The sequence below is a fragment of the Meleagris gallopavo genome, chromosome 21 (assembly GCF_000146605.3).
Source record: "Meleagris gallopavo isolate NT-WF06-2002-E0010 breed Aviagen turkey brand Nicholas breeding stock chromosome 21, Turkey_5.1, whole genome shotgun sequence".
In the NCBI taxonomy this organism is placed as follows: Eukaryota; Metazoa; Chordata; class Aves; order Galliformes; family Phasianidae; genus Meleagris; species Meleagris gallopavo.
In genome coordinates, this window is record NC_015031.2 from 52,333 (window position 1) to 65,087 (window position 12,755).

Consider the following 12,755-nt stretch of genomic DNA (forward strand, 5'->3'; position numbering starts at 1 on the left):
CCCCCTCCTCCCCTCAGCCCCATAGAGCTCCAGGCAGCGGGGGTCATGCAGAGCTGGATGAGGGCTGGGGGGCGCCCTTAAATGGGGCGGGAGAACCTCATGGGATGTGCAGGGGGTGAACCCACACTGTGCTGAGAGCAGTGCGACGCAAGCCAGGAGGGTAAACGACAACCCCTGGGACCGAGGCTGTTCCAAATTAAAAACTCTTATTTAAACTCTCTCCTGTTCCCCTTTCTCCCAGCTTGGAGAGATCCTGCTGCTTCACCGGGCCCTGGGGCCAGCACCCATGCAGCAGAGACCTGCGGGACCTTTGGCACAGGGGGGGCTGCACCCCACAAAGCAGCCCCGCAGCACGGCTGCTTCCAGGCCCCACAGCAACGGGGTTTCCCTCCGCCTCAGGCATCAGCAGCGTTATCCCCTCACTGCTACAGGGCTGCCCCTTTGTTACGAGGAGCACAGGGGACCCCAGTCCCTTCCCGGCCTGCCGGGTGCTGCCATCATTTGCGCCTGCCAAAGATGGACTTCTTGCTGGGGTTCTTCTCGCCCACGCTCAGCCCGATGAGCAGACGTGCCTTCTCGTCCTCCTCCTGCTGCTGGATGGTCCCATCTGATTTGTTCTCCAGCTTCCCCCGTGCCTCTGCACCCGCTGCGGGCTTCAGGCGCAGCTTCTCTTTGATCACCTGCACCAGGAGCGGGGGCTCAGCACCATGGGGCTGCACCCAGCACCGTTGGCTTCACAGTAGGGCAAGCCTGTCCCCATAGAGGCTTTGTCCCCATAGAGGGAGGGGGGACAGCGCTGTTCCCATGTACCTGTGCCACCAGAGCTTTGCGGCTGTCCCTCTTCACCGCCATGGCAAAGTCCAGCCACGTCCAGGTATTGTTGTGGTACTCCAGGCAAGGCAGCACCAGGTTCAGGTCACCCCAGTCCACGCTGTTCTTCTCGCCCTGAGCAGGGAAAAGAGGTGTCAGGCAGGGTGGCACACTGTCCCCCATGCTCCCACATCCCGCTGGCTGCTCACCTTGTAGCTGACACACAGTGGCACCTGCGGGATCTTGATGTAGATGAAGGAGTTGTTCATGGCCGCACGTTCCTTCATCTTGTCGATGTCATCCACGGGATGCTGGGGGCAGAGATGCGAGCAGAAGGTGAGGACAGGAGACAGAGCCAGGAAGCAGTGGGGAGGGGACAGCCGGGCACTGGGCCACAGCATTGCTTCACCGGGGAGCAGCAGGAGCTGCTCTGGCACTGGGGATGCTGCAGAAATCATAGCAAGGTGCAGTGCAGGGATGTGAAGGACGTACATGCACAAGATGGGAGGGAGCAGGGGATAAAAAGGAAGCAAGGCCAAGACACTGCACCCACAGCAGGGCTCTCCCTACTCCCCCCACAGGGCAGCACGTACCTCGGGTGCTTTTCGGAATGATCTCCTGACCCCTGAGGTGCGATTCAGTCCCTGAGTGACCCCCTTCCCTGCGCCCAGCGAGTCGTCAGCCCCAATCAGCTGCCGTGGCTTCACCACAGGTATCCCTTGGGAGGGGGGAAGGAGGCAGTGGTTGGGATCCAGCTGGGGATCAGCCATAAACCAGATCCCCTCTGGCTTTGCTGCTGTCCCCAATAGCCCCCTGCCCACCTAAGAGATCCCAGGTTCCTGTTCTTCAACATATCCCACCAGCATCTCCCCAAAACCATCCAGACATGCAGTCAGAGCTGCTCAGGGAAGTCACTCGGGTGACAGGAGGGTGATCAAACACTGCCACACCTCTCCCACCCCACTCACCTGTTGTCACCAGCTTGGACTTGCTTCCTCATCCCCCACCTCCTCCTCCTCCACGTTGCGTCCGGGGAAGAAGAAACCCATCATCCTATGGAAGAACTGGTGGGTAAGCTGGATGGTGAGTGGGACCACGTTCACCTGCAGGGAGAGAGATGTGTCAGAGCTGGATGAACTCTGCCCATGCCCTGCCACATCCCAGCACAGCCCCTGCACCTCGAAGTGCTCCTTGATGGAAATGCCTCCCACAGGCGGCCGGACTTTGCTAAAGATCCTTAGTGCCAGCTGGCGGCCGGACTGGCAGGAGCTCTGGGGACGCAGCACCACCTGCAGGGAGGAAAGTGGGTGACTGGAGTGAGGACAGCCACGGGACCAGGTCACCAAAAGGTCCCCAAGCAAGCAGAGCTGCTCCCCTTGCCTTGTACACAGCGTTGGGCAGGAGGTTGTTCATCGTGACCCAGCCCAGTTCCAGCAGATGCTCAGCAGTGTCATCAGACTTGTTGACCTGCACACACGGAATCATTAACCCCACACCTCCAGGCCCACGCACAGGGGCTGCAGAGCCACCAGCCAGCTCAGTACCTTGCTGTAGAGGAAGCGCTGCAGCTCCAGCTCAGCTATGCCCAGCTGCCCATCCTCCTCCGTCAGGCGCCAGCGTGCCTGGGCAAAGTAGAACTCAGTCCGCCGTGCCACGCTCACGTCTTCCGGCTGCTTTCGCAGCTCCATCTTGTTGGCTCGCTGCAGCTGGAAGTCCTTGAAGCACCTGCAGCAAATAGGGAAATGGTGGGACAGGGGAGCCCTAGAGAGAGAACAACACTATGGAATCCAGAGATGGTCCATACCTGATCAGGATGTTCAGCTCCTCGCTCTCCAGCTGCAGGTCAGCTTTCTCCTGGCTCAGCTGCTGCTGTAGCTTGTGGTTGAGGTCGAGCAGGCTCTCATTTTTGCTGTCATCCTGTAGGGACTGGAAGACAGACAGCCCTCAGCACCCTCCATCCCAAGGCAGGGATTCCAAGACCTACCCTGGGCTCACTTTCACGTTGGAGTACATCTGCTTCTCCAGCTGCCGAATCTGTGCGACGTGCTGCCTCACAGCTTCTTGCAGGTGTAGGATACTGCTGCGTTGCTCCTCAGGGTTGCTGGAGATTTCCAACTGGAAGCGCACCCGCTGCTTTTTCTCACTGTGCTCCTAGACACAAGGGGAAGTGAAGGGGTGCCCTGGATGCAGGCACGTGACAAGGGGACTTGCAGCTCTGTGAATACCTTGCGTTTGGGCTCCACGTGCAGCAGCAGGTTGTTAACTATGTCAAGGATCATTGCATACTGTGCAGGGTTCGTGGAGATCTCCAGGTCGTGGTGGATGAGTGTGAATGTGTCCACAGCTCCTACAGGGACACAAGAAGGACATGTGGGGCCCTTCTGATTTCAGCAGGTACAAGATGGATCACCCCTGGACTCAGTAGACACTTGTGGGTCAGCCCAAAGCTCTGCTGAGAGACACTGCGTGCATGTACCCACCCTCCTGCTTCTTTAGCAGATCCTCCTTCTCCTGGTTAGCAGGAGTCTCAGGGGGCTTTATCTGTGTGGCCAGCTCAGGGTCAATGTCATGGCTGTAGCTGATATAGTACATCCGACAGCTGCAGCGAGAGATGATCCTCTGCACCTGCTGGGTCTGCTGGGCTTCTGAGGGCTGGTTCCAGTCTGGGGACAGACAGGAAGGGGGACGGAAGTCAGAAGGCCACACCAGAGACCTCTCAAGCACCGGGTTTGGAGCTGGCTCTGCTCTTGGAGCCATCTCAGCTTTGCCAACCTCAGGGTTACATGTGAGCACAGTTGGGTAGCGTGGTGCCCAGCTCCTCAAGCTGTACCTGTGGTGGTGCTGACCATGCCTCCCACTGCCTGCCCACTCTCCATCAGCTCCTGCACTGAGTCCAGGCTCCGCTGCCGATGCTCCTCAATATTCTTCACCTAGGAAGGCAAAGATGCATTGGTGGCTGTCCTCCTTGCAGCTCATCCACCATGTCCAACCCCAGTCTCTCACCTCCAGCCAGAGCTGCCCATGCTCCCTCTCTGTGGGGCTGCTTTCTGTTGTGGCAAAGTACTGCATGCCATCCAGCAAGCACGTCCAAGATGTCTTCTGCTTCAGTGTGTCCCCATACCAGGCAGGGTGGTGCTGGCACTGCAGCAGCTGAGCCTTTGCAGCAGACACAATCACACAGCCCTCTGTCTCCGCACCACGCAGCACCATCTGTGGGATTAAAAAAGAGACCCTAGGGTGTCAAGACCAGCCATGGCCCCTCTGACCTAAGGCCACAGGGGAGCAGAGGCTGGCCAGGGGTTGGTACCTGGCAGTTGACCAGCTCAATGAGACAGTTGCGGTTGTAGATGTCATCAGTCTGGCAGGCAGCAATGCCACACAGCTGCTCACTAGCTCCTGATTCCTCCTCTGTGAAGACCACAAACTTATCTGTCTCCTCAATGAGCTTCTGCAACATGTAGGCTCCTAGGGAAGGAGGAAAAAAAAAAAAAATCAGTACAAGGTTCAGGGTATGAAGGCTGAAGAAGCTCTAGGCTAGCACGTGCTGCCAGGCTCGTACAGGTTTTCAATCCCTGCCACACTCACCCCCAGAGGAAGCTCTCTCAGGACGGCCACTGGTGATGGGAGCAGTCACTTTGGCAGGGACAGAGTGAGCAGAGAGTGTGCCTCGCTTCAGCTTCTTGGCTTGCAGCTGTGTGTCAATCTTCAACCCCTTCAGAGCCTCGGTGGACAGATTGCGTTTGAGCACAGCTGCTTTCTTGTAGCCATCATACAGACCAAAGGCAATGTCCCGGTTTGTGGTGGTCCAGGATGCTCGCAGGTCCACCAGATGCAGCTGGTGTGTGTGGAAACCATCGTCCCCATCCCGCAGGGGCAGCTCCTGGGCACAAAGGTCAGAGCCTCAGCAAAGCCACAACCGGCCTCTGCCCTCCCGCACTGTGCTCAAAGATGAAGGTCCCCTTATTCCAGGGGGATGCCACCGGGCCAGCACAGCTCAGTTTTTGCAGCAGTACCTCCTCAGCTGTGCGGTTGCTGTGCCGTTGGTACGTGAGGGAAGACAGGCTCAGCAGGTGAGTTTTCTTCACCAGGGTATCCAGACGGTGGTCAGCGTTCTCGTCGCAGGTGGAAGCCATAAGGTGCACAGTGACCTGGCTCAGATCACTCACCATCTGTGTGATGCTCCACTCAGAAATGAGGCGTCGCATCACCGTGCCAGCTGGAGAACAGGGAAAGGCATCAGCCGGGTCCCCACCCTGCCCAGAGGCACTGCCAGCAGGGCCCCAACTCACCTTGTGGGATCAGCCGCTGCGTGCCACGAGTGAAGATGTGCCCCTGACAGCACTCCACCTGGATCCCCCGCTGCTGGGCGAAGGAGGCCCAGTAATGTACCTGTAAGGGAGCAGACAGCAGCTGCTGAGAGCTGGACAGAGAGGGAGATAACACCAGCAACCAATCCCCAAGACTTGCCTGCAGCTGGGGGAAGAGCGCAGTGTAAGACAGCTGCTTGTAATGCTGCCCCAACTTCTTCTTACTGGGCTTCATGTTGTTGAAGAGCTTCCCACGGCAGATGGGGCGCGTCACGCTGGTCCACGTGGCCCAGAAGTTCTGCATCCAGCGGAGCGTGCTGCTGTAGAGCAGGATCCGGGGCTGGGAGTGCTCTGAGAATACACCCACCATCAGCCAGTGCCACGAGGCAAGGACACGAGAGCACCCAATGCAGGATTGATAAGGATCAGTAAAACCACCCCCCTTGCCCTGGAGGGATCCCTGGGGTGCTGTCACCCACCCTCACTGAGCCGTGTCAGGTCCATCCGGATGGAGAGGTTGAGGTTCTCAGAGCGGAAGGCACGGTAGGAGTCGTACTGCTGCCCCACTGGCACCTCGGGCAGGAACTCAGGGGAGCGCAGAACCACACCATGGTGGTCGTGGGGGTTCCCGTGGCACAGCCACTGCAGGTCCAGCGTCATACACAGGTCGGGCAGGTGCAGGAAGCAGCAGTCATCATATCTGAAAGGGGAAAGAGGTCCCTCGTTACCCCCCCTGCACCATTCACAGCCCCCACAGTACACGGTCCACACTCACTTGGAGGCTGTCCGGACATTGATGTCTAGGTTGCCCTTGAAGACGAACTGCCCAGGCTTCCAATGGAAGGAGAGGTGGCTCCACTCCCAGTGCATGTTCTCTGTGGTGTTGTAGGGGTCCTGCAAACAAAGCATGGGAAGATGAAGGTGTGAGATGCCCCTCTGCTACACTCTGCTCCCAACCCCAGCAGCACTCACCTCAGTGGCCAGCTGGTGCAGGTTGGCCTGCTCGATGTCCATGTGCCAGTCCCCGTGGAAAAGAAGGCGGCTCTTGTCCCACCAAGGCAATGGGGCACTGGGGTCCTCTGAGGGCTTGGTGAGCAGATCCACACACTGGCCGATCAGGGTCCAGGCCGGGTCCCAGCAGGGCCCCCACACAATGGTGTACTGGGAGATCTCAGCTGGGGACACAGGGATTGGCTCAGCCCTTTGCCTGTCCCCATCCCAGCAGAGCCCCCCAACCCCTCTGGTTCTTACAGTGGAAGTCATGGTAGAACTTTAGGGGAGGCATGTTCCTCTCCACCATCGCATCCCCCCAGGGCAGCCCCAGCTTCAGGACCTGGCGGCGCCGGGAGCAGGCCTGGCCACACTGCTCAGCTCCGATCAGCCGGCCTGAGAGCTGCCAGTTCCGGATCTCAAAGAGGTAGCGTGGGTAGTCACGGATCCGCACTGCGGGGCAGAGCAAGGGCTGGTGGATGAGGCAGCAAAGGACACTGCTCTGATCCCCTCACTCTAGGCCACAGCATCAGCCACCACACCACCGTGCCTTTTCTGCATTTCCACTCCCTTGCATCTTCGAAAATAATTTTCTATTCTTTGGCCGCACACCACGCAGAGCCAGTAGGTCCATCCTAAAAGCCCAGGACCATGCAGACACTGTGCTGTCCTCTAAGGACACACAAGATCACTCACCGAAGAAGCTGCTGACGCTGCCTTTCATCATGCGGCACCACTGGGTGACCATCTCCAGCCCCTCGGAGGGGAACGGGCTGACGTTGTCAATGTCCCTCATCTGCTCCACGACGCGCTCCGTGCCATGGAAAGACTCATCAGCCATGGCCACCAGCTCCAGGTGGGCCAAGGTCCAGGTGAGGAGAGCCCTCCGCATGGGTGTGTTGGCATAGAGACGCCGCGAGCGCTGGATGTAGATCTCAATGTTCTTCTTCTCCAGCGAGGCATAGAGCTCCTCGATCTTGCGGGCAGGCAGCAGCTCGCCGTGCTGTTTGCGCAGCGCAGCCACCTTGGCATCCAGCAGCTGCAAACGCTTGGCGCTCTCTTTGCTCTCATCCTTCATCAGCTCGTAATTGTCCCGTAACTTGACCTCAAAGACATCGTCCAGGAAGACCCAGGAGAAGTGTGTCACTTTGAGCAGGAGGTCGGGAGGCAGAGCTGTGCTGGCAGGGCGCCCACGCCGGTGCAGACCTTTCAACCACTTCTGCACACCCACGGCCGCGTCCAGCGTGCGGGAGAAGTCGTACTGGTAGGGGAACTCAATGGTCACACTGGCAAAGGAGAAGGCCCAGCCGCGGTTGCGGAGAGTGTGCAAGGTGGGGAAGGCGCAACGGTGCAAGATGACCTCCTCCAGCTCTGGCAGCAGCTTCACCTCCACCTCCTTGAAGCTGAAGATGCTGTGTCCATCAAAGCCGGCTGCCAGCTCAGGGCAGTAGCCATGCAGGGCGCCGCCGTGCCAGCTCACAGAGGTCCGTTCGGCAGCCAGGCTGATGTAGTTGGCTTCAGAAACAAAGGCGGTGACCTTGGCAGAGCTCAGCTCCAGCGACAGAGACAGGAGTCTTTTGGGAGGAGCCCCGTCTGCCTGGAGGAGTTCTAACGTCTCAGGTGGGGTGACCATGGGGGATGCTGGGCTCTCTGGGGATAGGGAGGGAGGTGTCCCATGGCCGAGGGCACACCGCAAGGCTTCGAGGCAGTGCAGGGTGGCCAGAGTGTGATGGTACAGGTGCATGTGGTCAGGTGGGCTCCACAGCACCGCCAGCCCCTCACCGCACTGCACCTACAGCAGGGAGAGAGCAAGCAACAAATCACTGCCATGTCTTCCTCTCCATCATCTTTCAGGGTCAGCCAGCCCTCTCGCTGTCCCATATATCCCAGTATAGGATAAAACAGAGGCTCAAGGCCCACATCTACCTCCAGGGAGCGGATGCTGCTGTGGTAGGTGATGGAGAGCGTGGAGAGGTTGGCTACAGGGTTGGGGATGGCGGGAGCTTTGCAGCACGGCTGCATCTTCTCCGTAATGCTCTTCACCAAGGCCAGCACCATGCCCTGGGCACTGACTGTGCAGCTCTCAGCGCTCCCCAGGACAGTCAACGTGTCCAGCCGCAGCTCCAGGGCACCTGGAGGAACAATATGCCAGGCTGTAACAGTAAGGCTGTTCCAGGACAGTAATCTGGAATTGCTCTGGATGCCACAACTATACTTACCCACTACCGCTGAGAGTGTGAAAAGATTTACATCCTCCACCTTCAGATCTACCTTCCAGAGCAGTATCCAGGGCTCACTCTGGGCAGAAAATGGTTGCTCAGCAAGCTCAGCTCCACTGGGCTGCGGGCAGAACAGGGACAGGACCCTGGCCAGGCACTCGGTGCAGGTGTCTGATGACTCCACTTGTAGCCCCCGGATGGTGCAGTCCAAGAAGAGTGTGTCTGACTGGGCGCTGGACATGCCCAAGGGCTGGTTGTAGCTGCCCTGCAGGATGAACAAGCCGATCACTCTCAAATGCAGGATGCCCCCATGCCACTATGTGTCTTGCCTGGAACTGTGGATAGGCAGCATCCCCCTCCACCTCCCAAAGCCACCCCTCAGCTCACCACTCACCTGCAGGTTGAAGGAGTCAAGGATGAGGGCTTCTCCCCACACGTGCATGTTGGGGGGGTGGGGGGCACGTTGGATGTGCGAGTCATTGCCTACACGCCAGCAGAGGTGATCCACAACCAGCACAGCTCGCTGGTGCACACTCTGGGGACGCAGGTGCTGGTAGTCTGCAGGCACAGAAAGTGAGTACAGGCAAGGCTTGCTGCTGCCTGCTTGGCAGCCCCCAAACAGAGGCAACTCCGACACAACCAGGCCCCCAGACAGAGACAACTCCGACAACTCAGACACAGTTAAGCTTTCTCCATTCCCATGCCATAGCCTCAGGATGATGATCATCCCCAGTACTTCTCCAGCAGAGCCACCAACCCCACAAGAAGAGCTTAGCAAGCACCCTAGAGCCAACCCTTACCTGCAGAGATGGAGTTGAAGCCCAAGGCAAAGGGTGGAGTATCCCCCAGTTGCACCGACACATTGACATTGGACAGCGAGGCACTCAGTATTATGGGTGCTATGATTTGGGGATAGCTCCTATGGAGGACAAGAAGGGATGGGGCATCCTGTGTGCCAAGGAACAGGCTCTGAGGGACACCCTCCCTGCAGGGTCCACCCTCTACACCAGCCTCCCCGACCCACAGGCTGTGTGCAGGACAAAGAAGGCGCTGTATGTCCAGGCACCCTGCCAGAAAGCAGCAGGTAAGAGGGAACAAGCTGCAAAAACAGCAGTTGAGGCTGAGTTTACCTTCCCTTGTGCCCTTGGCTGGGGACAGGTGCCAAATGGTGCCTGTGTTCCTGTGCCAACAGGCCCAGCCAGTGCGAAAACTCTTGGTGGCGGTAGTGGATGATGCAGGTGTTGAGCAGCACAGCAGCTGAGAGGTCAATGGCTGTGACCTAGGGCAGGGAGAGCATAGGGTGGCAGCAAGCTCATGCCTGGAGTCAAATCAGCCCCTACAGGGGACAGGAACATGTCCAGCATCTGCTCACCTGCACGCTGGTCTTCAAGGAGTTGAGGCACACGATGCGCTGGCGGCTCTGGGACAGGAGAAGGCCATCTGGGGAGGGAGAGGAGCAAGAGTGAGGGGTGCTGGATGGAAGTGACAGCAGTCCTGCACTATGGGTGCTCTCCTGGCTACTTGCCCTCCAGATGGAGGTCTACACTCATTTGGTCCAGATCTGAGGTGGGCGTGAAGTTGCGCAGCGGGATCTGCTCCTCTTCACGCTGATATAGAAACTGCAGCAGCTTCAGGCTCCAGGTGAGGTGCCTAGGAGCAACAGAGGGTCACTGCCAGAAGAGATCTGCACCGTCACAACCTCAATCCCCTACATCTCCCATTCCAGCTGACTAGCACACTGTCATGGACAAAGCCCAGCCCAGAATGCAGCTGCAGCCCAGCCCAACACTCTCATTACACCAGCAGAGGATCCCCTCATGCTATTGTGATGGAGAACCAGATTCCCTGCCTACTTTCTTCCCCAAGAGCCCACAGCCCCAGGCTGCTCTCAGTTCTTCCCCCTGGGAGTTTCTCTCTGCAGTTAGGCAGAGCAAAGGACAAGTAGAAAGTGGCACAGCTATTCCCAGGACCACGTCCCCTGCACTAATCATGGCTAGTACAACCACCTCCTTACCTCTTCTGGCTGTTCATAGACAGCACCACGCTGGTGCTCTCCAGCTTCACCTCCACCCTCCTGGGGATGAGCTGCAGTGTGTCCCTGCTCAGCAGGGACGGGGATTTCAGGGATTCTGCTGAGTCTGGAGCAGGAAACAGAGTCACAGAAAGGCTCTTGCCCAGACTCCCACTCCCTGCACTGGGAAGCAGTGATAGCACAGCCAAATCCCTCTGGCTGCAGTGGAAGCGAGGGGACTGCCAGCCCTGTTCCTGACCCTGACCTGGGCTAGGCTGAGGGGATCTGGCTGTCACACGGTGCAAAAGAGGGCTGCAGAAAAGCCCCTCGTGCAGCTCTGCCTGCAGGGTCCGGACACCCAGCCTGACGTCCACCAGTCGCCGCCTGCTGCTGATCTCCAGCGAGATGGAGAGTGCCAGGGCCAGCTCTGCCAGGCATGTGTCATCCTGTGTAGGGACATGGGCAAGGAGTCACCCAGCTCCCTGCTGATGGATGATGCAGGTAATGCATTGGGCACAGCATGGAGCTGAGAGCCTTGCAGGACATTCAGCATCACCCAGCCTCAACGACACACTGGAACAGTTCCTGGAGTGTCCCAGAGAGCAGCTGCCCGGGCCCAGAGCACTGAAATTCTCCCTTCCCCAGTACTCACCAGCTGGCTGCTCCGGAGCACTTTGCTGTTGACCTTCGTCAGGTTCATCTCACACTTCAGGCTGGGGAGAGCAGAGAGCAGACTGAGGCTGAAGGCCCTGCAAAACCAGCCCCTTCCCTCCCTTTTTTGGTGGGATAAAGGGCATGAACACAGCACTACCTCTTCCCATCACCATTGAGGAGAAGACGTGTCTTGCTGGCCTGGATGTGCCAGAGAGACTCTGAGGTGGCCACATGTAGAACCATGATGTTGATGGAGTCCATGTGAATGGAAAAGAGCTGGTGGAAGGCAGTATGGTGAGGGCTATGCAACAGCAGCACAGCCTGCAACACCCTCCCATGGAGCCAGAGCTCACCTGGCTAAGGAACCGCAGCAGCGATGGTTTAAGGGCCAGGTCTGTTTTGTTCTTGCCATCATCAGCTTCCTTGGGAGCCTCAGGGAAGGATGGCTGGAGCCCATGGCTCTTCTGCAGATCTGTGCGGATTCGCACTTCACCAAAACACAGCTCAAAGTAGCGTCTGCAGGAGAACCAGCATAAGCAACCTTTACAAGGGCCCACACGTCCAGCCCCAAGGGTGCCTCCATGAGACACCCAAAAGGAAATGATTCACTCCTGCAGAGTAGGCCATGAGGAATGGGCACCACAGAAAGGTGCAGAGGCAGTCAGCAGGACCAGAGGTGAGACAGACCCCCCCAGGAGAGGAGAGAAGGAGCTGGGGCATGGGTACATACGGGAGCTCCCGGCTCAGTTTACTGGAGATCCAGACGTTATCAATTTCCTGCAAGAACATAAAAGCAGGTGAGTGAAAAAATAGCTCACCCCAACACTTCCATTCCACTCCCGTTGCCCAACATTATGTTGGGAGCACTCAAAAACCCCTGCATTTGGCCAAGGGAGAAAGGGCTGCAGCCCTAGGGCCGTGTGACAGCAGCTTGGCTGCGGAGACTTGCTGCCTGCCTGAAAAGGACTGCATCCATCCCACCCTCACCCAGTTGTGATTCCCCCACAGGTACCCACCACTGTCTGCTGCTCCTGCTGAAACTTGAGGCTGATGTTCTGTGCCCAGAAGAAGCCGAAGGAGCCAATCTTCAGCTCTGCCTGCAGCTTCTGCCGGCACCAGGTGATGGCCAGGCGGCATGCCAGCCACCTGTGGGTACATGCAAAGGGACAGGGTCAACTTCTGCTGTCCTGAGCCACACATCTTCTCCCTTCCTACCACCTACACTGTCCCAGCGACCCTCATGTCTGTGGGTCCCTCAGCCTCCACACCAAGCTCTGTGCTCCAACTCCCCCTTTCTCCCCACATCCAGCCCCACGAGATCCCCCCAGACCTTGACAGAAGCACCACAAAACTCCCATACCTGGCTGTATCCCCCTCACACAAAATCCTCCTCCTCTGGCATTTCCTTCCAAGCTCTACAGCATCCCTGAACTACGGGGACTCCCTAAAGCCCTAAAACCCCCCATATCCTTGGAGACCCATTCTGACTTCCCCATCACTGCGAGATCCCTTGACTCCTATAAGCTCCTAATGTCCTGACAGCCCCGACCCCAACTTCCTTCAGCCTGACACCTCTCCCCCAGCACCCTGACGTTACCCCAGCCAGCCCCGTGAGCCTTCAGAGACCCCTGTGGGCCCCCTTACACACCACATCCAGACCTCAACACCCAACACCCGCACCTACACACCCCTCTATGCAACATACCCATACCTACAATCCCCTCTACACCCCACATCCCCGCTTACACCCCCTGACACCCCACA

The 12,755-nt window shown here is 58.2% G+C and overlaps 2 protein-coding genes across 2 annotated transcripts in view; both read right to left on the reverse strand.

The window, feature by feature from the left end:
* Positions 1–185: 185 nt before the first annotated feature.
* Positions 186–12,150, reverse strand: KIAA0100 (KIAA0100 ortholog). The gene is given in 39 exon segments (XM_019621824.2): positions 186–680; positions 811–945; positions 1,020–1,121; positions 1,404–1,528; positions 1,779–1,802; positions 1,805–1,913; positions 1,989–2,099; positions 2,191–2,277; positions 2,355–2,535; positions 2,615–2,736; positions 2,806–2,961; positions 3,036–3,157; positions 3,291–3,473; positions 3,641–3,740; positions 3,814–4,020; positions 4,118–4,275; positions 4,396–4,690; positions 4,824–5,026; positions 5,100–5,199; positions 5,278–5,468; positions 5,597–5,817; positions 5,893–6,011; positions 6,090–6,292; positions 6,369–6,560; positions 6,804–7,899; positions 8,034–8,239; positions 8,327–8,591; positions 8,721–8,884; positions 9,127–9,245; positions 9,457–9,605; positions 9,699–9,766; positions 9,852–9,976; positions 10,341–10,464; positions 10,603–10,783; positions 10,990–11,050; positions 11,149–11,267; positions 11,345–11,507; positions 11,722–11,768; positions 12,008–12,150. Coding segments are annotated over 36 exon segments (6,291 nt in total). The 5' UTR covers positions 11,253–11,267; positions 11,345–11,507; positions 11,722–11,768; positions 12,008–12,150; the 3' UTR covers positions 186–497.
* The window catches only part of RSKR (ribosomal protein S6 kinase related), a 10,118-nt gene continuing 8,655 nt past the window's right edge, over positions 11,293–12,755 (reverse strand). Inside the window, exons 29-32 of the mRNA XM_031556480.1 lie at positions 12,008–12,137; positions 11,722–11,768; positions 11,401–11,507; positions 11,293–11,312 (exon numbers count right to left, since the gene is read on the reverse strand). Of these exons, the coding sequence (XP_031412340.1) occupies positions 11,293–11,312; positions 11,401–11,507; positions 11,722–11,768; positions 12,008–12,137 (304 nt within the window). The remainder of the gene's footprint in view (positions 11,313–11,400; positions 11,508–11,721; positions 11,769–12,007; positions 12,138–12,755) is intronic.